At 34.8% G+C, this 21,553-nt stretch overlaps 1 protein-coding gene across 10 annotated transcripts in view; it reads left to right on the top strand.

The window, feature by feature from the left end:
- Positions 1–21,553, top strand: part of RAD54B (RAD54 homolog B) — a 179,007-nt gene that overhangs the window by 57,517 nt on the left and 99,937 nt on the right. For all 10 annotated transcript variants that reach the window (XM_039877138.1, XM_039877134.1, XM_039877133.1 and 7 more), the window contains 5 exons: positions 368–593; positions 875–1,082; positions 6,767–6,906; positions 8,811–9,101; positions 12,399–12,574. In XM_039877138.1, the coding sequence (XP_039733072.1) occupies positions 368–593; positions 875–1,082; positions 6,767–6,906; positions 8,811–9,101; positions 12,399–12,574 (1,041 nt within the window). The remainder of the gene's footprint in view (positions 1–367; positions 594–874; positions 1,083–6,766; positions 6,907–8,810; positions 9,102–12,398; positions 12,575–21,553) is intronic.

The raw sequence follows: 21,553 nt of genomic DNA, 5'->3' as shown, positions 1-21,553 counted from the left end.
AAAATTACTGAACTGTTAGTGATAAGAAGCACAGTTAAAGTATTCAAATGTAGATGTAAAATTGAGATTCATATATAGTCTCTAAAAATATCCGTATAATAGTAACAGATGATTTAGATTGAACTAATTTCAGTTTTGTTTTAGTAATTTAATTGACAATAAATATATACTGAATACAGTTACCTAAGATGCAAAAGAGATTTGTTATAAATCAGCTGAATGAAAGACTAGAAAAAGTGTTTAGTGGGGAGTAGAATTTGTCCTACTTACAAAATGTTAGCCTCTGGTTCTTGACTAATAAGTGATGATTTTAGGGGCATAAAATATTTTCCTATTGTGATTAAAGAAGTATAATTATTTCTAACAGAGTGAATAGCAGATGTGGAGCTATTCTTGCTGATGAAATGGGTTTAGGGAAAACACTGCAGTGTATTTCGCTCATCTGGACTCTGCAGTGTCAGGGACCCTATGGAGGCAAGCCAGTAATAAAGAAGACACTTCTTGTCACACCTGGAAGCTTGGTGAATAATTGGAAGAAAGAATTTCAAAAATGGTTAGGAAGTGAAAGGATCAAGATATATACTGTTGATCAGGTAAGAGACTTTTAAAAGTTTAGCTTTGGTCAGTTTTTAAATCTCTAGCTTTTCAAATCTGCTGTTTTCACTCTATGTAGCAATTTTTCAAGTATGTCTAACTCTTCAACTTCTTTGCAGAAAGATGGAATCTTGGTTTACAATTTGGTTTTGAGTTAACATATTTCTAACACTCGATTAAAGGCTGTGAGAAATATGTTGTTTAAATTTCATTTCACGCAGTTTCTGCCCATGATTTGTTAATTATTCTCTTTTTTCTTTTCTTTTCTTTTTTTTTTTAGGACCACAAAGTAGAAGAATTCATCAAATCTCCATTTTATTCTGTTCTTATTATCAGTTATGAAATGTTACTTCGTTCCCTGGATCAAATTAAGCACATAAAATTTGATCTTCTAATCTGTGATGAAGGGCATCGTTTGAAGAACAGTACCATTAAGACAACTACAGCCCTCATTAGCCTTTCTTGTGAGAAAAGAATAATTCTAACTGGTCAGTATTTACTTTTGAGGAAATAGGGAATTGTGATCTAGTAAACATATAAGACTTGTAACATAATGCTTGGCATACAAAGAATCAGTGGTATTGGATGGAATTCATACTAATAAACCTGTGGTAATTGATCCTTCATATGACTGAATTTTCAAATCCCTGTGTAATTTTCCGCAACCCAGATTTTGAGGTTTCGAGGAACGAACACAATGGTATCATGGTAAAGAATGTAGAAAATAGGATTCGACTGCCTGTGCTTGGTTTCCAAGTCTAATATTTACAGCTGTGCAACTTTGGGCAAGTTATTTAACTTCTCTGTGCCTCAGTTTCCTTATCTGTGTAATAGGGATAATAATACTCTTTACTTCATAGAGTTGTTATGAGGGGAAAGGAGTTAATCAATAAATTTCTTGGAAGACTACCTGATACATGGTAAGTATTCAATAAAATATCTGATATTTTTATGTATGTATGTGCTGCATGCACATGATTTATTGCTAGCCAAAGTCTCTGGTCCAGGCTGTTTGGAAAGGTGGGATGGATTGTGGGTAAATAGAAGAATTGTTTTCTACTCTCTCTAAAATTTTAGCTTAAAGCTTAGGCTAGAATCTGGCCTGAGGAGCTCAGTGTAGCATTTTTTTCCACATCTCACCTTTTATCTTGTGTGGCCCTTTCAACCTGCCATCCTGGCAGCAGAAGAAAGAAAAGAAGTTATTTATGAATAATATTTACAACCCCTTCATTTTCTACTGAAGGCTTCATTTCTCTCTCATCTTCAATCCTTTGGAAGGAATGGTCAGGGTATGGTTGTTCTTAATATATCATGATCTCTTGTCATTTTGTCCATCTGGTGTCCGGTCATGTACATCAGTGCTCTTCTTTGAAGTTAAAATGAGGAGAAAGAAAGGGTGTGACTAATAGCTTGTTCCTTCATTTTACATCTTAAGAGTAGAAGAGTGCCCTAGAGCAACAGAGAAAACTCCCCCTATACTGTTCTCATTGAGTTGCGGTGTGGAGGGTACCCATCTTTAAGTAATTCACAGTCTTTTGACTTGTAATTGTGTAGGAGGATTATATTAACCATTACCAAAAGTGACTTTTAAAACTATATATGCTTTTTTGAAATGATTTCGAGAAATGTTAAATAACTTTTATATTGTTCAGATTTAGTCATTTAAAGATTACAAAAGTAGAAAAGACAGCGATCAATTTTCTTAGTTATTTATATCCCCAAGATATAGTCGATGGCCAACAAATGTTTGCCAGTGATACTAGGAACATGGAAACCAGAGAATAGAAAAACTAGTGTTGTATGTTTACAAAAGACTATTTTTAAAGGAAAGAATGAATTGAAGAAATGGAAAACTTAATCTAGTGACTTATGTATTTTTGGATGTTTGAAGAGCTGATTGGATTTTTTATATTTGAGTCCCAAAGTTGCAGGTAAGCTTTTCGACTAGCCTTTGATTTGGAAATCTTTGGTGCCAGAAAAGCAAAGGAAAGTAAGATTTAGTTGAATTTCGTTATGCTGTGTTGGAAGAGAAAAATGAATGCTGTTTCTTTTTACTGCTCAATGTGGGGTCAGTATTGCTTATTTGAAGAGTAGTAGCAGCTATGGAGTTAAAATGGCATTAGAAGGGGAAGAGTAGAAAATGAAAAGAAGATTGAGAAATAGGAGTTACTGAAAAGTACTGAAAGTAAGGAATAAAAATAGGATTCTCCCCCATTCGAAAATCACATAATTTTCTTTAGCAAACATGGACAATTTCACTAATATTCTCAGTTATAAGCAAATACTAATTCAACTAGCATTCCAATAAATTTAATGTGTGCAGTAGAAAATTGATTCTGGAACTTCATTCAGAAAGAATGTCGGTGACTAGTGAGATAGTTTCATTTGGAGGACTTAGAGCATTGCCTCCTTTATTCTTACTTTGTCTTCTTCATTGTGTTTCTGTTTCTGTCATTGTCACCGCTGTCCTTTGTGCTATGAATTTAGGTTAAAACTAACACTGACTAACCTCATAACATTTAGAAATATTTGTAATTGGTTTTTATTTCCTTGGAATTGCTTGAATGAGTTCTTTTATATAAAGGCAGGATATTTTACTTTCAAAGTGATTTGTTTCTTATTGTGGAAGTAACATTTGTATATGAATATGTACAATGCTGCATGCAGAAAAGATGCTCAAAAGCTAAGAATGAAATGAAAATAATTTTGATTTTTTTTCTTGATATTACCTAGCTCAGTGCTGTAGAGCACATTTAGTTAAATTTATTGGGAAATATTAGGATTCACTTTAATAGAGGTGTATTAAACTGCTAGAGCTGCCATAATAAAATACTATAGACTGGGTGACTTAACAGAAACTTACAGCTCCTGGAGGCTGGAAGTCTAAGATCAAGGTGTCAGCAGGTTTGGTTTCTCTTGAGGCTTCTCTACTTGGCTCGTAGATGGCTTTCTCACTGTGTCCTCTCATGGCCTATCTGTGTGTGTGTATCCCCGCTCTTCTGAAAAAGACTTCAGCCCCCACCCTTATGACCTACCCTTATTAACCTTAACTACTTCCTTGAAGGTTCTGTTTTCAAATATAGTCACATTGGAAGTTGGAGCTTCAATATATGAAATTTGGGGGTATGATTTAGTCCTTAACAAGAGACAAATGATTATTAAAAGATGTTAGATGTCTTTTCATTATATTATAAAAAAATCTGAGATTTGAAGCAAAATTGTTATTAAAGACTGAGAGTTAACAATACACTTCCCCACACTCACACACAAAGTATACATGCATATTTCTTTATTCTTTATATATACATATAAAATATATCTTTATTCATATACGCACATGCATATCAAATAACTTAATTAAACATTATTCTAATATTGTATAATTTAGAAAACGAATGTGATGAATATAAGAATATATTTTTCCTATATAGATTTTTAGAAGTGGAATAATAGTATTTAAAGGAAAAAAATATATATGAGTATAAAAAACTCTTAGAGCTTTTTATGGGGTTTATAGAGGAAGATATAGGTATAGGTTATTGATGGAGTTCAGGTCCTTGGGTTGGGTGGTAGATTTTTGTCTCTTATTAGAAAATAACAATAGGACAAAGAAAAAGATCCCAGCCTCCGCCCCTGCCCTGCCTGCCGCCCCGCCCCGCTGTTTTTTTGTTTTTTTTTTTTTGCTGGGATGAAGGTAGGGAAAGTCTTTCATTTCCCTACAAATTTATCTTCCAAAACCCTGAATATAGTTTTAGTAAACATACCAACTTAACTTGAAAATCAATAGTGTTTCCTTTTTTCTTGTCACAGGACATTGCTGCTCAACTTTTATTAACATTAAATTATTTAGCTTCTTCTACAGGTTCTATCTAGTCTAGAATTACAGAAGAGTACTAAAAGCAGTGAATTAGGGACTAAACTACTCTAGACAACCTTTGTGACTTCTCAGAATGATACTATGCTAGTGTATTGGCTTTCCCTTGTAGCCACATTACTTCTCTTCTGGTTTTTCATTCCTTATTCTTTTTCTTTATTTTCTTCCCCAAATCCTTTTTTTTCCTATCCCTTTCTTGTGTTTTGTCTTTTTTCTTTTTTTTTCTTTTTCTTTTGCCTCTTTCTCTTCTGTATTAGGGTGATTTCAGGCACAAGTAGCAGATATCTGAATTAAATGTGCATGTTCTCCCACATAACTAGAAGTCTAGAGCTAGTGCAGTCTCCAGGGGTGGTGATACAGCAGCTCAACAACATCATCAAGAATTTTGGTTCTTTTTGCCCTCTGTTGTACCATGTTTGGTGTTGGCTTCATCCTCAGACTGGTAGTAGGTGACTGCAGGAGTTCCAGACATACATCTAAATGTGATATATCCAAAGGAGAGCAGGGACTGGTTCTTCCTGTTTCTCTATTTTTAAGAGTGAAGAAACTTTTCCAGAAGTCCCTCCCTCACTTCCTCTCATGTCATTTTAGACAGGACAGGTCATATGATGTTGGTGGAACCTGTCAGTGCCATGCCCTTTCTAGCTCCCTTTTTCTGGTTGCACCCATCTCTTAGCTGCTGGGACTAGTGATTAAATAACTTATTTCTTCTGCCTTTTCTGGAGAATTATTCTTAGTTGAATAAGAGCTTACTCTCTCACCTGTAGCTTAGTGATTGATTCATATATAGGGGTCAGTGAACGATGCCAGGCCCCTTGCTTCCAGGTAACTTCAGGAACAATTTTATGGTGTAATTTATGCTCGAAGGCTCCCTATAATTTAGCTAAGGCCATCCTTGCTTAGTTTCTTCCCCTGCTATTTTGATTCCATTATTCCTTTTTTTTCTAAGAGCACTCCTTCCATAAATCATGTGCAACAAATTCTTATCTCAGGCTCTGCTTTTGGGGAACCCAGTATAAGATACAAACCTTTTCTACATTATCATTGACAAAGAGGTAGGACTACCGTCACTGACTTGGATTCATCAGTTGGGATTGGATGACTATCTGGAAGCCAACCACAATGATTCATATACCTTTGTCTCCCCTCTGTCCTTCTTGCTTTTCCCGTTCTCTCTATCTTTATTAGTCATTGTCATGGATATTCTTTTAAAGGCTTAACAAAATGCATACCAACATAAGTATATTTTTTCTAGTCTTTCCATGATGTGTCTAAAAATTTAGAACTGATTAGATATGTTAAAAAAATCAGTAATTATTGGTTCGACCTGGGTTGAACCATTTAGTTTTGAGGCAAGTGATCATTAAACTCCCTGACATTGTAAAATTCATATCATTTATGTTAATGAAATAAGTACATTTTTATGTACTTATTTATATCTTTGGACAGTTTCTCTAGTCCTATTTAAAAGTCATCTGACATTGTAACTGTTGGACTATGCTGATGTATATGTTCTTTTGATATAATTATCAAAACATGCTAATGTTTCTTTGAAAATTAGTTAGCCAAAAGTTATTGAGTATGTAATATATGCAGGGTATATTAATCCATTCCAGACTGTGTCAACCTTTAGGATTAGTGAAGATCTCAATTTGGTCTGATAACTTTGAAAGGTAATAACAATAGGTGCCATGTCTAATAAATGTCAGGCACTCTGCTAGTCACTTCATGTACTCTGGTTTTTCGTGTGTTTGTTTTTTGAATACCCCAAAGAAATTATTATCTTTCCTCTATAAGTGAAAAAAATCCTGAGTTTACCTTAAAAGCTTAAGCAGTTTATCTAAAATCACAGTTAAAATAATAATAAGAATCACTAACAGTTATGGAACATTTTTTGTGCTCTATGCCTTCTTCTAAGTAGAATATATGGATTAACTCATTTGATCCTTACAACCCTAGGAGCTATCCTCACTTTACAAATAATAAAACTGGGGTAAGTAACTTGCTCACGGCCACTCAGAGAGTAAGTGATACAGGTAGGATTTGAACCCAAGCAGACTCCAGAGCCTGAACTCAGTCTCTGTGCTGTACTAAATAAATTTAGTACACAGTTAAAACTAGAGTTAAAATTTTATATGATTATTGATATATTTTTTCAACTTGATTTGGTGGCTCTTTAGTCCTCAGTTTTAGGGAATTTGCTTATATTTAGTCCTCTTAGGGAAGAAAGTACAAATTTGTATATAAACTTATGATTGTAAACACTAACTTGACTTTATCATCACTTTTATCTTTTAGGTACTCCAGTTCAGAATGATCTGCAAGAATTCTTTGCATTAATTGATTTCGTAAATCCAGGAATATTAGGCTCTTTGTCATCTTATAGAAAAATATATGAAGAACCCATCATTATATCAAGACAACCTTCTGCTTCTGAGGTATAATTTACTTTAATAAATTTAGGTTAAAAAAGAGCAGTATGAAAAAAATAAAAAGAGCAGTATGACTGGGAAAATTACCCATAATTTGGGTATTATTTAAATCTAGGAAAAATTCAATTAATATAGTGACTTCTTTTTTTCTCACAATCCTTCAACTCTTGCATTCCTTATTTTAGAAAATGACATCTTCACTTTAAAAAAATTCATAAATAAATACTTCACAAAGAATTATAAATGACAGTAAATATATAAAAATGCTCATCCTTACTGATTTTGAAAAGTAAACCAAAATAACCATGAAGTAACTTTTGTACTTTCTATTGATGTTTTAGGTGGTCGGATTTACATAGTAATAGCAAATGTAAATGACAGTACTGTCCTTTACTGGTTGAATTATAAATTGGTACACCTGGAGGATAGTTTGGCAATGTGTATTGAAAGCCTTAAAATTGTGTATATCTTGCGGCCTGGTACCACTTTTAGGAGGAATTTATTATAAAGAAATAATCATAGATAGGCTTAAAGATTTAGCTGTAAGAGTTAAAAATTAGAAACATACTTTAGGAAACAAACTAATTGGAAATAAACATTTCATGGTAGGAAAATGGTTAGCGTCTACATGTTGTATAAACTCAATATTTCATTAAATTTAAAATACTGTCAGTTCTAAAATGCATTGTTATTATATGTACCAGCAAGAAAAACATGCTATCAGTTATAATTGTAAGAAGTCACTAATTGTAAAAGCACCCTTTTTCAGAGAGTCTAAAGTGTAAAAAAACATGTCTCAGAATTAATAAAATAGGTCAACAAATATTTATGAGCATTTCCTGTGGACTAGGAACTATAAAAATAATGGTTTGTGCAAGTATTTCATAACATGGAAAATGTTTATGATACATTATTTAAAAATAAAATCACATCCATTTATTTACCCACCACATATACTAAACACTGAAGTTGGCCAAATGCTAAGTACTAGACATCGGAAATACAATGATAATCTAAACTGACTGGTTTTGTTGTTCCGATGAAGATTTATAGCTTGATATCCTTATTTTTTTGTTACAAAAAACAAACAAATAAAACATTAAATATATTTGCACATTTATGCAAAGAAAAAAATTTGGAAGATATACTTAAGTCTTGAGAACAGTGGTTGTTTCTGGTTGATTAAAGCTGATTTTAATTTTCTTATATTTGCCAGGTTGTATTTTCTTACTTTTCCTCACTGAACCTATTTCTTTTGTAATAAAAATTGAAAATAGTTTTCAAATGTAAGGAAAATTTTTTATACATAAATTTTCTATGATTTATATATATACATATGGGACTTTAAGCTTCATTGTGGAGTTCTATGCACTTGAAAGTTTCTATATAGAGAATTTGAACATATATTTCACACTATATTTTGACTTTAAAAATTTACTATTAGTGAATAATGTGTAATAATTTTGAAAGAATCAGCAATGCTTTGTGCTAGTAACTTGTTGTAGGCTTTATTTTAGGATCAATAACTTGTCAAACATTTGCTTCCAAGAATTTGTTGTATCAGTTCTTTGCTTTGATTTTAAGACTTGTACCATTACAGTCTTCACATAAAAGCTTACTTTCTGAATAATTTAGTTTGTAGATTATTGATTTCTGATGGCTGTCAATGTTCCAATAGCCAAATAAACAAGGATTTAGGAGACTGTGGCTTCACTTAATTAAATGATAATGCTGAACATTTAAAGAGGTGATGGTTGGTTTTCCTTTCCCAAGCTCATATTTTATTTTTTCTGTTAAAAAAAAAAAATCTGAAGGGAAGTAACTAGTTTATTATTATAAACTATTTAATGTTCACTTTAACTGCAAGTATTTTTGACTGTAATACTTTTAAGTCTGCTATGTTTCCATAGGAAGAAAAGGAATTAGGAGAGAGAAGAGCAGCTGAACTTACTTGCCTCACTGGACTCTTTTTCCTTAGAAGAACTCAAGAAGTCATAAATAAATATCTTCCACCTAAAATAGAGAATGTAGTCTTTTGCCAACCAGGGGCACTACAGATTGAGCTTTATCGAAAGCTGTTGAATTCTCAGGCTGTCAGGTTCTGTCTTGAAGGGTTATTGGAAAATAGTCCTCATCTAATATGTATAGGAGCTCTTAAAAAACTATGCAATCACCCCTGCCTTTTGTTCAACTCTGTAAAGGTAAGTAGTATGTGAGACTGTCAGTAGATATGAGCTGAGGGTTCTATATCATGTGAATCTAAGATGGCAGATTGAATTAATTCCTGGGGTTGCATTTGAGGCTTTCCCCAAAGCTCTGAGTCTCTCCAGTATGCTTCTGCTATAGAGCTGATCCAGTCTCCTACTTATTCTTCAGAGCATGTCCACATTCATACAGCTGAACTAGGGATGAAATGAGTTTGAGTCTCTGCCTTCTAGAGTGTGTTCCCTATGCCCTTTTGTGCCTTGTCTAATACTTTGTTATGGTCTGTCTCCCTTCTTATTTTATACTAATATAGCCAGTCAGTTTTGTTTGGTGCTAACAAATACAAAGTTTACCATTAAAAATAATAATATTTTTCCTCATATAAAAGTAATAAATGATTGTTGTATGAAATTTGTAAAATTGAGAAAATCACAAGGAAGAATGTAAATTGATGTAACTGGAAGATAGTTTGGTAGACTGTATCAAAAGCCTTATAATTTTATGTCTTGCGGCCTGGCATACCACTTTTTGGAATTTATTATATATAAAGAAATAAAGCTCTTCAGCCAAGGAAAACCACATTTTGGTATTAATAATAATAATAATAATCTTATTATTAAGTACTTACTACATACTAAACACGAAATACTTTTCTAGTATTATTTTATTCACAAAATTTTATGTAATAAGTACTGTTATTACTATCCCCATTTTGGGGTAAGGAAATAGGAGCTCAGAGATATGTATATATCATCCTTTTCCAGAGAAACTTAATTTTGATGATGCTGTGCTTATTGTTTTAAAATCTTTTTTCGCTCGATAAATTGTGAACATTTTCTTAAAATTAGATAGCTTCTACAAGTATGATTTTTAGTGGCTAAATAGTTGAGCTGACCATTTGGATATTTAATGAGCATAAGGCAGTTTGGAATATAGTGATAGTTTTCTGTTTTTGAGTTGGAATTGGGTACCAGACCCTGCTGTACTACTTACTAGTTCTTTAACTATGATCAAGTTACATTCGTGAGCCTTAGTTTTCTTAACTGGAAAGCAGAGACAATAATAGCTTCCTGATTTTGTTTATTGGGCACTTTGATGAAATAGTATGGAAAGAATGTAGTGAAATGCCTGGCTGTGGAGGTTGCACTGTAACTGTTAATACCCTTTTATCCCCAATATGCCCTTAACAGGTTTTATTTTTATATTTTTTCTTTAAATAATAAAGTCATAATTTGCAAACAAAAGAAAACCTGTGGGTGTCACATGATGCTTGAGGTCATTAATTATTTGTTTTTGTACCAGAATTCTCTTAAGTTTATCCTGCAGTGGGTTATATTTACATAATTTATCATGAGAGAAGTCAGCTTCTGTAACTCTGCAGTAGACAGAATTATAACCATTTATTAACCTTTTAAGAAACAGATTCTGTACACGGTGTTAAAAATTAAACCCTTTGGGCATGATGCCCAGCAAAAATAGAAGCTAAAAATTCTTCCTTAAAAGGAAGACCGTTTTGCACTTCTGAGTATTTATCCAAAGAAAACCAAAACACTAATTCATAAAGATGTATGAACTCTTATGTTCATGGCAACGCTATTCAAAATAGACAAGATAATTTAGGTTGATGGGCAACCTAAATGCCCATCAACAGACGATTGGATAAAGAAGTTGTGGTTCATATACAATGGAATATTACTCAGCCATAAAAAAAAAAAATGAAATCTTACCATTTGCAATGACATGGATGGACCTAGAAGTTATTATGCTACGTGAAATAAGTCAGATAAAGATAAATACTATATGAGTTCACTTATATGTGGAATCTAAGGAACAAAAGGAATAAACTAAATGAAAAGAGACTCACAGATACAGAGGACAATCTGGTGACTACCAGAGGGGAGGGGGTTGAGGGGCTGGGAGAAAAAGGTGAAGGGATGGAGAAGTACAAATTAGTAGTTACAAAATAGTCAATGAGAACGTAGAGTATAGCATAGGGCATATAGTCAGGTATTGTAATGGCTGTGTGTAGAGCCAGATGGGTGACAGAGTAATTGCGGGGATCACTTCATAAACTATACAAATATCTAACCAATGTACTGTATACCTGAAACTAATATAAAATAAAAATAAAAAGATTAAAAACAACAACAAAAAAGGGAGACCTTTTGACGGTCCGGAATGTATCACTTAACTACTAACAGGTGTAGGATACTACAGACTTTAAAAAGGGTGCATAATTTACAATCTGAGACTTAGAGCCTTTCCTCTAATATTGTAGCAAATAAGGATCAATAAAAAATGGCTGAAATGAGCCTTCCGCACATGTAACAGTGATAAATTTGATAAATGTGGGAGAGTGAGGAACCTGCCAATCCAGAAATTTAACCTAAAAAGTGATGTAGTCATTAACAAATATAATCTCTAGTTCTGTGTTCACATGTCAGCTAGGCAGTTTTGGAGGGGAAATTTCAGAGGTGCTGATAATCACTTTAGACATTTATATAGTTTATAAAACGATTCCCTTAATTGCTCCTTCTCTCTGGTTTTCTACTTAGCCGATATGTTCATGCTAACTGCATTTCCTATGCCGTGCTCCCTATCCTTGTGATCATCTATGAGCTACTAATTTATACTTCTTTAACCCTTCACCGCATTCTCTCAGCCCCACCAATGCCCCTCCCCTCTGTCCGTCACCAAATTAAAATAAAACATTTTTAAGGGGGAATAAATTTCTCTGTTAACTTATTGGCAGAATTTTTTCTTCTTGCAGAAGAAATTGTTAAGATTGAGTAAACTACTGTGCTTAGTTTTGAGTATCACCTAGGAGGTGCGGTATGAAGCCCACAAATCACGAGAGAAAAGTAATAGCAGGGAGGGAAAGAGGGAAGAAGAGTGAAAAAGAGATATCAATGACAAGGAATCTCAGTGTTCTGGAGAGGATAGATTTTTGTAGCACTGTTTGCCCTCCTTTTTGCTCTTCTTTATTTCTCTACTCCCCCCAACCCCTCTTTTATACCTAGGCAACAGTACTGCACTTGTAGGGTGAAGGCAGCAGACGTTAGGAGACTGCATTAGAACTGCTCTGTAATTAACTCAGTAGGACACGTGTTAATTTTTTTTAAAAAATGACCAAATCTTAATCTATAAAGATTTATATGATAGTTAGCTTGATCTTTTCAGGTAGCTATTAATCTCACCCCCACCCAATTTTAACATTTTTTCCTCCCAATTAAAACACACACACACACACACACACACCCAAACCAGTGTTAACGATCATTTTTTTTAAATAGGAAAAAGAATGTAGCTCAACTTGGGATGAAAATGAAGAAAAAAGTCTATATGAAGGCTTGATAAATGTGTTCCCTGCTGATTACAACCCTCTCCTGTTTACTGAGAAGGAGTCAGGAAAACTACAGGTGCTGACAAAGCTCTTAGCGGTTATCCATGAACTCCGTCCTACTGAAAAGTAAGAGGTCAATTTAATAAACTGCTTGTAAGTGCTCATGGAATTTTGGCTTAGACTAGGTCCCCCTCCCTCCTTTTTTTTAAAAGAAGAAAACATTAACAATAAGCTGTTTTCTTCTAGGGGCATGATCAGCTCCCAGTATATTTTAAACTTATTAACAATGTGTCTAAGTTTTTATTTAAGAAAAATTAAATGTAAATACATATATTTTTTAAAAACCTAGAAATATCCTTTGATGTATAACACCTAGCTTATTTCTTAATCTCTTTCAGAATCTTTCTTTTACTGTCCCTTAAATGTTGATACTCCTTAGGGTTTTCTTTTTAACCTCCTTCTCACTCTAAACACTCTTCCTGTTATCTCTACTCTTCATGGTTTTAAACTATCACCTGTATAGTATTGATTCCAAATCTGTCTCCCTAGTCCAACCCTTTCTTCTAGTTTCCACATCCTTCTTTCTGTTTAATGGACAGCTAAATCTGTCCTGCTGCCCTTCTGGGCTTTAAGATTCACATGTCGCAAAGCAACTTCATCATTTAGCCATTGCAAGCCTGGTTTTTTTCATTCTTCCTTGGCTAGACTCACTTTTCTCCTTCTTCAACATTATCAGTCACTAAATCTATTGATTTTATTTCTTAATTTCAGAAATCCATTTCCTTTCTGATACCAAGATTTTTGTTTCGATTCCTATAATTACTGATTTGGGTTATGATGGTCACTTATAAACTTATTTCCTTCTTACTTTCAACCCCCATTACATATCAACCTTGCCGTAAATCATATTTCTGAAATACAAATGTGACACGTCACTTTCTTAAAAATTATTCAAAGACTCCTAGTTGTCTTTCAGAAATTTCTAAACACTTCAGCATATCAGGCAAGACTCTTCATGACTGGCGAATGCCTTGTTTTCTAGCCTCCCCTCTCACCATTCCTTCACACTCATGTTGTGATTGAATCATACAAATTACCTGCACAACCTGTAATTTGCTCTAGTTATTGCCCTCTGCTCTTACGGGTTACATACAGTCTCCTATGCTACCATGATCTCCACTTTTCATTCTTCTGGCCAGCTTTTTCTCTTTGTTAATGCTCAGCTCATGCTTTCTCCTTTTGGAAGCCTCTGGCCTCAGGTTGAGTTAGCGGCCCGTCTTTTGTACCACGTAGTATCCTGTATCTCCCTCTAATGGAACTCTTCTCACATCGTATTTAAGTCATTGGTTCTCTTATAAGTCAGTACCTGTAGTGCAGGGACTGTGTCTTCATTATCTTTAGGTAAGAGGCTTTCGAACTGTGCTTATGAATTAAGGCAAAAATACTTAGAAAGATTGTAAAATAGTGATTATATTTGATTGTCGAGGAGTCTTAACCTCTTTGGAAGGTTTGTAATATTTGACTTGTGCAAATTTTTAGATTTATTTTTTATAACAGTGAAGTGACTAAAGCAAGGAAACTTCCTATGAAATGTCTAATACAATTTGATTAAAATGTTTTATTAGATATTTGATATGTAGAGAAGAACATGTATAAATATATGCAGCTTGTCACCCAATTTGAATTTAAGAGTGTAAACCATAGATAAACTTTTCCTTAGACTTTTGTTTGCATCTTTTTACTGGTTCCTTTTTGTCTTCTCTGAGTGGGCTATTGGACAAGGAATAATTGATGAACAGAGTTTTAGAGGAAATGAGAAATGATAAGGTATGGACATAAGTATGAGAATTTATCCTCGAAGATATCAAAGGAGAAAGTTTCCCTCTTGTGGAGGGAAGAAAAGAATAATAAGGAAAAATATAATTTGTGGGGAGGGGTTGAGATGGAGTCATTTTGACTATTGGTAGGTCCCTAAGAAAACTGAATCGTGCTTTGTAAAATACGCATAACAAATTTACCATCTTAATTATTTCTAGGTGTATTGTTGAGTAGCGTTAGGTTTACTCGCAATGTTGTGCAGCCAGTTGCCAGGACTCTTTTCATTTTGCAAAACTGAAAACTATCCCCATTAAATAACAGCTCCGCATTCCTGCCTGCCCCTAGCCTCTGGCAACCACTCTTCTACTTTCTGTTTCTGTGAATCTGACTGCTCTTCTATACCTCATATAAATGGAATCATACAGTATTTTGTCTTTTCGTGACTAGCTTATTTCACTTAAATAATGTCCTCAAGGTTCTTCCATATGTAGCTTATGTCAGAATTTCCTTCCTTTTAAGGCGAAATAATATTTCATTGTATGTATATGTTATATTTTGTTTATTCATTCATCTGTTGATAGATTCTTGGGTTCCTTCCATCTTTTGCCTGTTGTGAATAGTGCTGCTATGAACACGGGTATTCAAATATCTCTTCAAGACCTTGCTTTCAGTTCTTTGGGGTAGATACCCAGAAATGGAATCGTTGGATCATATGGTAACTCTCTTTTAAATTTTTTGAGGAACCACCATACCGTTTTTCATAGCAGCAGCACCATTTTCCATTCCCACCAATAGTGCAAATCCACATTCTCACCAGTATTGTGTTTATTTTCCTTTTTTGGTAGTAGCTGTCCTAATGGGTGTGAGATATTATTATTATCTATTGTATCTTTTTATTAAATTTATTGGAGTGATACTGGTTAATAAAATTATATAGATTTCAACTGTATAATTCTATAATATAGCATAGTATATTGCATTGTATGTTTACCACCCAAAGTCAAATCTCCTCCCATCATCGTATATTTGACCTCCTTTACCCTTTTCTACCTTTACTCTTATTCTTTTGCATGTGGTGTTCCAATTTTCCCCTTCCCCCTTTCCCTCTGGTAGTGTTGTCTGTGTCTTTGAGTTTTTGTCTAGTTCGTTTGTTGCTTTCAGTTTTATATCCCATACATGAGTGAAATCATATAGTTCCTGACTCTTTCCATCTGACATATTTCGCTTAGCATGATCTTCTCAAGATCCATCCATGTTGTCACAATTGGCAGCATTTCATCTTTTCTTATGGCTGAATAGTGTTCCATTGTATATATGTACCACATCTTCTTTATCCAATCATCTATCGAAGGACACATTGGTTGTTTCCATGTTCTGGCCACCATGAGCAGTACTGCAGTGAACATAGGGGCACAAATATCTTTATGAATAAACATTTTCAAATTTTTCAGGTAGATACCCAGAAGAGGGATTGCTGAGTCATATGGTAATTCTATTTTTAGTTTTTTGAGAAACCTCCATACTGTTTTCCATAGTGGCTATACCAATTTACATTCCCACCAGCAGTATAAGAGGGCTCCTTTTCCCCCCAAGAGTCTCCAACATTTGTTATTACTTGTCTTGTTGATAATAGCCATTCTAACAAGTGTGAAGTGGTATCTCATGGTAGTTTTGATTTGCAAATCCTTAATAGCTAGTGAAGTTGAGCATCTTTTCATATGTCTGTTGGTCATTTGTGTGTCTTCTTGGGAGAAGTGCCTGTTGAGGTCCTCTGCCCATTTTTTAATTGGATTGTTGATTTTGTTGTTGTTGTTGAGTTGTGTGAGTTCTTTATATATTTTGGTATTAGCCCCTTATTGGAGATATTGTATGCAAATATCTTCTCCCATTCTGTTGGTTGCCTCTTTATTTTATTGATGGTTTCTTTTGCTGTACAGAAGCTTTTTAGTTTGATATAGTCCCATTCATTTATTTTACCTTTGCCTTCGAGGTCAAATTCATAAAATCCTAAGACTAAGGTCCATGAATTTAGTTTCTATGTTTTCTTTTATGCATTTTATTGTTTCAGGTCTATATTTAGGTCTTTGGTCCATTTTGAGTTAATTTTTGTGTATGATGACTGCAGTCTAGTTTCATTCTTTTTCATGTGGCTTTCCAATTTCCCCAGCACCATTTATCGAAGAAGCTTTCCTTTCTCCATTGTATGTTTTTGATTCCTTTGTCAAAAATTATTTGTCCATGTGTATGTGGGTTTATTTTTGGATTCTCAATTCTGTTTCTTTGGTCTGTATCTGTTTTACTGCCAGTACCATGCTGTTTTGATTATTGTTTCTTCGTAGTATGATTTGAAGTCAGGTGGAATGATACCTCTGGCCTCATTCTTTTTTCTCAGGATTGCTTTGGCTTTTCGGGGTCTTTTATTGTTCCATATGAATCCGATGTTTCTTTGTTCCATTTCTTAAAAAAATGCCATTGGCATTTTGATGGGGATTGCATTAAACCGGTATATTGCTTTGGGTAATATGGCCATTTTAACTGTGTTAATTCTTCTAGTCCATGAACACAGACTATCTTACCATTTCTTTGTGTCATCTTCAATTTCTTTTAATAATGTCTTGTAGTTTTTGGCATATAGGTCCTTTACATCCTTTGTTAAGTTTATTCCTAGATAATCTTTTTGTTGCAATTGCAAAAGGAATTTTTTTCATTTCTTTTTCTGAAATTCCATTGTTAGAATAGAGGAACACAATGGATTTTTGTACATTATTTTGTATCCTGCCACTTTACTGTATTTGTGTATTGTTTGCAATTGTTTTTTAATGGTTTTGATTTGCATTTCCCTAATGATTAGTGGTGCTGGGCATCTTCTCATGTTGCCATTTGTATATTTTCTTTGGAGAAATGTCTATCCAAATCTTTTGCCTGTTTTGTAATTTTTTCTTTTTCTGAATTGTGGCCATTTTTCTAAAATGGCATATTGAGTACAGAGGCCAGGTTTTCCAAGGCTGGGCTGCCTAGGCAGAAGCATTCTCCTGAACTTTAAAAAATATGTTTGATTTTAGGGATAGTAATACTGTCTACACTTGAACTACTGTGTTATCATTAACTTGAACCAGATAGTTATATTAAGGTCTGCTGGCAGAATTCCGGTAGCACATACAGTGCTTTTGTATATATTAAAGTGGAGGCATATCTGAGAACTCTTGACTTGTTCAGCAGGTGGCCCTTTTATGGAATTTATTAAAAGGCTACTGCAAAATACAAAAAAGTTTCTCTTCCCTCCTGGTTGTTGCATTCATGCACTAGACGTCATAGCTTGGATAGCAGAGATACATTCCAACCCTCAGGCATCTCTTGGTTAGACTCTCTAGTGTTGGATATGTCTTGCACTCTCTCATGCGTGGCAGCTTTGTCTACATATTTCAGCAGCTTTGGGGGACAGTCTGGTGACCATAAAAATAGTAGTCTTGCTTCAAAGTGGTATGTATCTATGAGGGGAGTGAGTACTCTAGACCTCTAAAAGGGGATTATTCAAGATCCTTACCATGTAGTCACCCATCCCATCAATCTACATCTAGCCTTGTAAGAACTTTGGGGAAAATATTCTAAAGCCAGATTTCCCTTTGTCCAGCAAAGTTGTATCAGAAAAACTATGGTTAGATAATGTTATTTATCCCTATAATAGAGTAGAAAAAGGGAGGAAAAAACGATTGACCTATTAGTGTAGGAATTGTGTTAAGTTGCAAAAATGGTCTTATATTCTTTCTTCCCTTACATCCTTGTTCCTTATTGCTATGTAACTTTGAGTGAGCTCCCACTCTGACTCAGTTCAGCCACATGATTTACATTGGGCTGTGGGATGTTGGCAAATGTGGGACAAAAAGAGGCCCGAGAGGATCTTGTGCAGTGGGGTTTGTCTCCCCTTGTTGTTCCTGGAAACTGTCTGTCACTATGTGAATAAACTTTGGCTAGCCTGGTAGAGGATGAGAGATCCATGGAACAGCTGAGGCCCTCCAACTCCTCAGTTGACGTGGTAGTTGACCACAGATGATTGAGTCAGCCCAGCCACAACAAGCAGAGGAACCTCCTAGCTGAGCCCAGCCCAAATTGCCAACCTTTAGAATCATGAGCTGTTGTTTTAAGCCACAGAGTTTTGGGGTGATTTGTTAGAAATAAAAGGTAACCGATATTGGAATACAAATGCAAATTATTGTTGGATTATCTTAACTTGTTAGTATAGGTAATTTAAAAAAATATAATTTAAAAATTGCTTTATTTTAAAAAATTGTAGTGCTAACAATTATAGCTATAAAATTCACAGGAAATATTCTTGATGTATTTTGTATTTTGTATTTTTTGCTTAATTATCAAACTTTGACTATTATAATAAATATTGGTTTTACTTTTTACCTTATTTTTAAACATTTTATTTTATGAAAATGTTAAAAGGCTTATTATAGAAAAAACAGCAGTCCACAGTTCCATGTCTCTCCATTTGCATCCTGTTTCTCAGAGGCAAACACCTTAGGATATTGCCAGACTGTGTGCTTATATTGCTATTTCTTGTCCCATCCATTTTTTCATTCCAGAATTTCTGTTGGTTCTTTTTAAATAATTTTAAATAATTTCTATCTCTTTGTTAATATTCTCATTTTGTTCATATATTATTTTCCTGATTTTTTAGTGCTTTATCCATGACTTCCTTTAGCTCTTTGGGCATATTTAAGACAGCTGTTTTAGTCTGTCTCATAAGCCTGTGTTTCTTCTGGGGATTTATTTTGTTCTTTTAAATGGACCATGTTTTCCTGTTTCTTTGTATGCCTTGTGATACACCTTTTTTGACAACTGGGCATTGGAAAAACAGCCTCTCCCAAGTCTTTACAAATTGGCTCCATGTGGGAGAGACCTTCAACTAATCAGTCTTTATTGAAGGCTCAAGTTTTCCTGGGCGTTTTCTGGGCATTTGCTTTCTTCCAATTCTTCTGTCAACTCCAAGCTGGTTGAGAAGGAAAGGTTTCAGTGGTGAGACGCCCAGTTGGAAGAATGCACAAGAGGCTGACATGAGAATGAAACGGCAGGCACCAACTTTATTGTGGGGAGCACAATTCTATTGGGGAAAGTGCAGTCTGTTGCGGGGAGCGGGCTTCTGCTTCTGCTCCCCTTCTGCTCCCCAGGGGACCGCATGGCTCCACACATATTAGAGTACAATAGTGGCATTTAGCCACACATGCATGATACAATAAGCTGAAGTATGTTTACATATTTTAGGTGCAGGTGCCCTACTACACTAATGTAACATTCTAAATGTGCGGGGTCCTATTCCTAGCCGTGAGCCTGGATCACAGCTAGACCTGGGACCATTCAGGCCTGGGACCCACACCTCTATCCTTAAAAGTCTTAATTTTCTTAAGAGTCTCACTCCTGCTTCTTCTGGAACCTTAGCTTTCCTGTTGTATTCCTTATTCATTGATCTCCTGCTCCAGGTGCCTGCCAGATGGGTTTTTCACTAGCCATGCCTGTACCTTCCTGCAGCTTCCCCTAGCCTGAGATCCTAGCTGCTTTTTGCCCTTTGACTTGTGTTAAGTTCACAGAGACCCATCCTTCAGGTAGCCTACAGACAGGTTAGAATATTTGCAAATTAATTCCACTCTGTTCTCTCCAGTTTACAGAAGGGATTAGGCTGCCACATAGGCCAAAATAATGCCACACCAGGGAGGGGGCCAGGGTGAATAAAAGGCACTATGTAATGCCCTACCTTTTTAAATGTGGCTTTTTCTTGATTGGGCATTTGCTTAGTTGCTGCAAATCTTTGATTTCCAGACTCCTATAAAGTTATTTTTGTCAGTTTCCTGGTGTTTATTTAATGTTTCCATGGGAGGATGAGGACCTGAAGCATCCTAGTGCATCTTGTTGTTGTGACTTATCTCATTATTTTTTGATATCTAATGACTTCCTCTTACGATTCCTAAGAATTTAGCACTCATGTCCACCGTTCACCTCCTTTCATTCTTCCAAGACAGTTACTTAATTTTGATTAATATTTAATATTTATGATAGGACAAGGGTCTCAAGGTCTCCACGTTCTTAGTAAATGCCATTATTGCTAAATGTTAAAATGTAGCATTTTGCAGATGCAGCTGTAAATAGGATGTGCTGAACCCAACAAAGGCAACCCTAGCCAACAGCAAAAGAAGAAATCAACATATAATGAACCAAATAGTGTACATAGCAATGGCTAAGCCTCTCTTCAGAGAGACAGAGCTTTGGATATGAGTCCTGTCTCCTTTACCTGCTGCAAGTACATAAAACTACCTAATGACAACCACAACTTGTTCTTGAATAGAACACTGCAAGCTGTGAACCCCTTTTCTCTTGAGTTTGGTAGTGCTTATGTTATTACAACTAAGTTGTTGTTTACTGTTAAGCCAAATTACTACGATTACATTTCCTTCCATGAGCAACTTTTCCCCTTCTGGAGCTGTTGATTGCCTTTTTACCTTTCTTCCCCATTTTCTTTACTTTTTGTATTACAGAGTCTTCCTATACCTTTCATTACCTTTCAGTACATTTTTCCTATCAGACTCTAAGTTATTTTGTATTTTCTTTGCATTTTCTCTTGGAGTCCTCTGCTCTTGCCACAATTTGAACTGGTTGTTCTCTAATCTTGCAACATTAGCTGCCATCCTGGGACTTTGCTTAACTATCACCTATAAATTTGTTTTTCTTCTGCGTTGGATCTCTTGATTCCTGGGTGTGACATTTTGCTGAACCACATCCTATAGTAGCTTACTAAGAAAGAGAAGATAGGAGGTAAATCTTTTTGACTTCTTTCCTATCTGAAACTGTCTTTATTCAATCCTAGCACTTGATTAACAAATAGCCTGGTTATAAGATTCTAGATTGAAATAGAATTCTCTTAGAATTTTGAAGGGATTGTTTTATACGTACATATTCTGGTGTTCATTGTTGGCTATTGAGATGTCTGATGCCTTCTGATTTCTGTTCTTTGCATATAACTTGTTTTTTCTTCATGAAAGCTCTACTAGCTTTTCTTCATTCCTCATAGTTTGAGTTAAAATTTTGATGTGCTTTAATATGGATCATTTTTTCATTTATTAAGCTGGGAACTTTTTAGTAGGTCCTTTTATTCTGAAGACCCTCATGTCTGGGAAATCCTTCTCTCTCCCTTCCCCTTCCCCTCTCTCTTTTTCTCTAAACATTTTCTTCCTTCCTTCTTTCTTTCTTTTTTCTTCCCTTTCCCCTTCCCTTTCCCTTTTCCTTCCTTCC

Source organism: Pteropus medius, unplaced genomic scaffold (assembly GCF_902729225.1).
Source record: "Pteropus medius unplaced genomic scaffold, Ma_sr-lr_union100, whole genome shotgun sequence".
NCBI classification, from domain to species: Eukaryota; Metazoa; Chordata; class Mammalia; order Chiroptera; family Pteropodidae; genus Pteropus; species Pteropus medius.
Note: the sequence above shows the minus strand (reverse complement) of the source record. Positions and strands in the feature narration are given on the sequence as shown.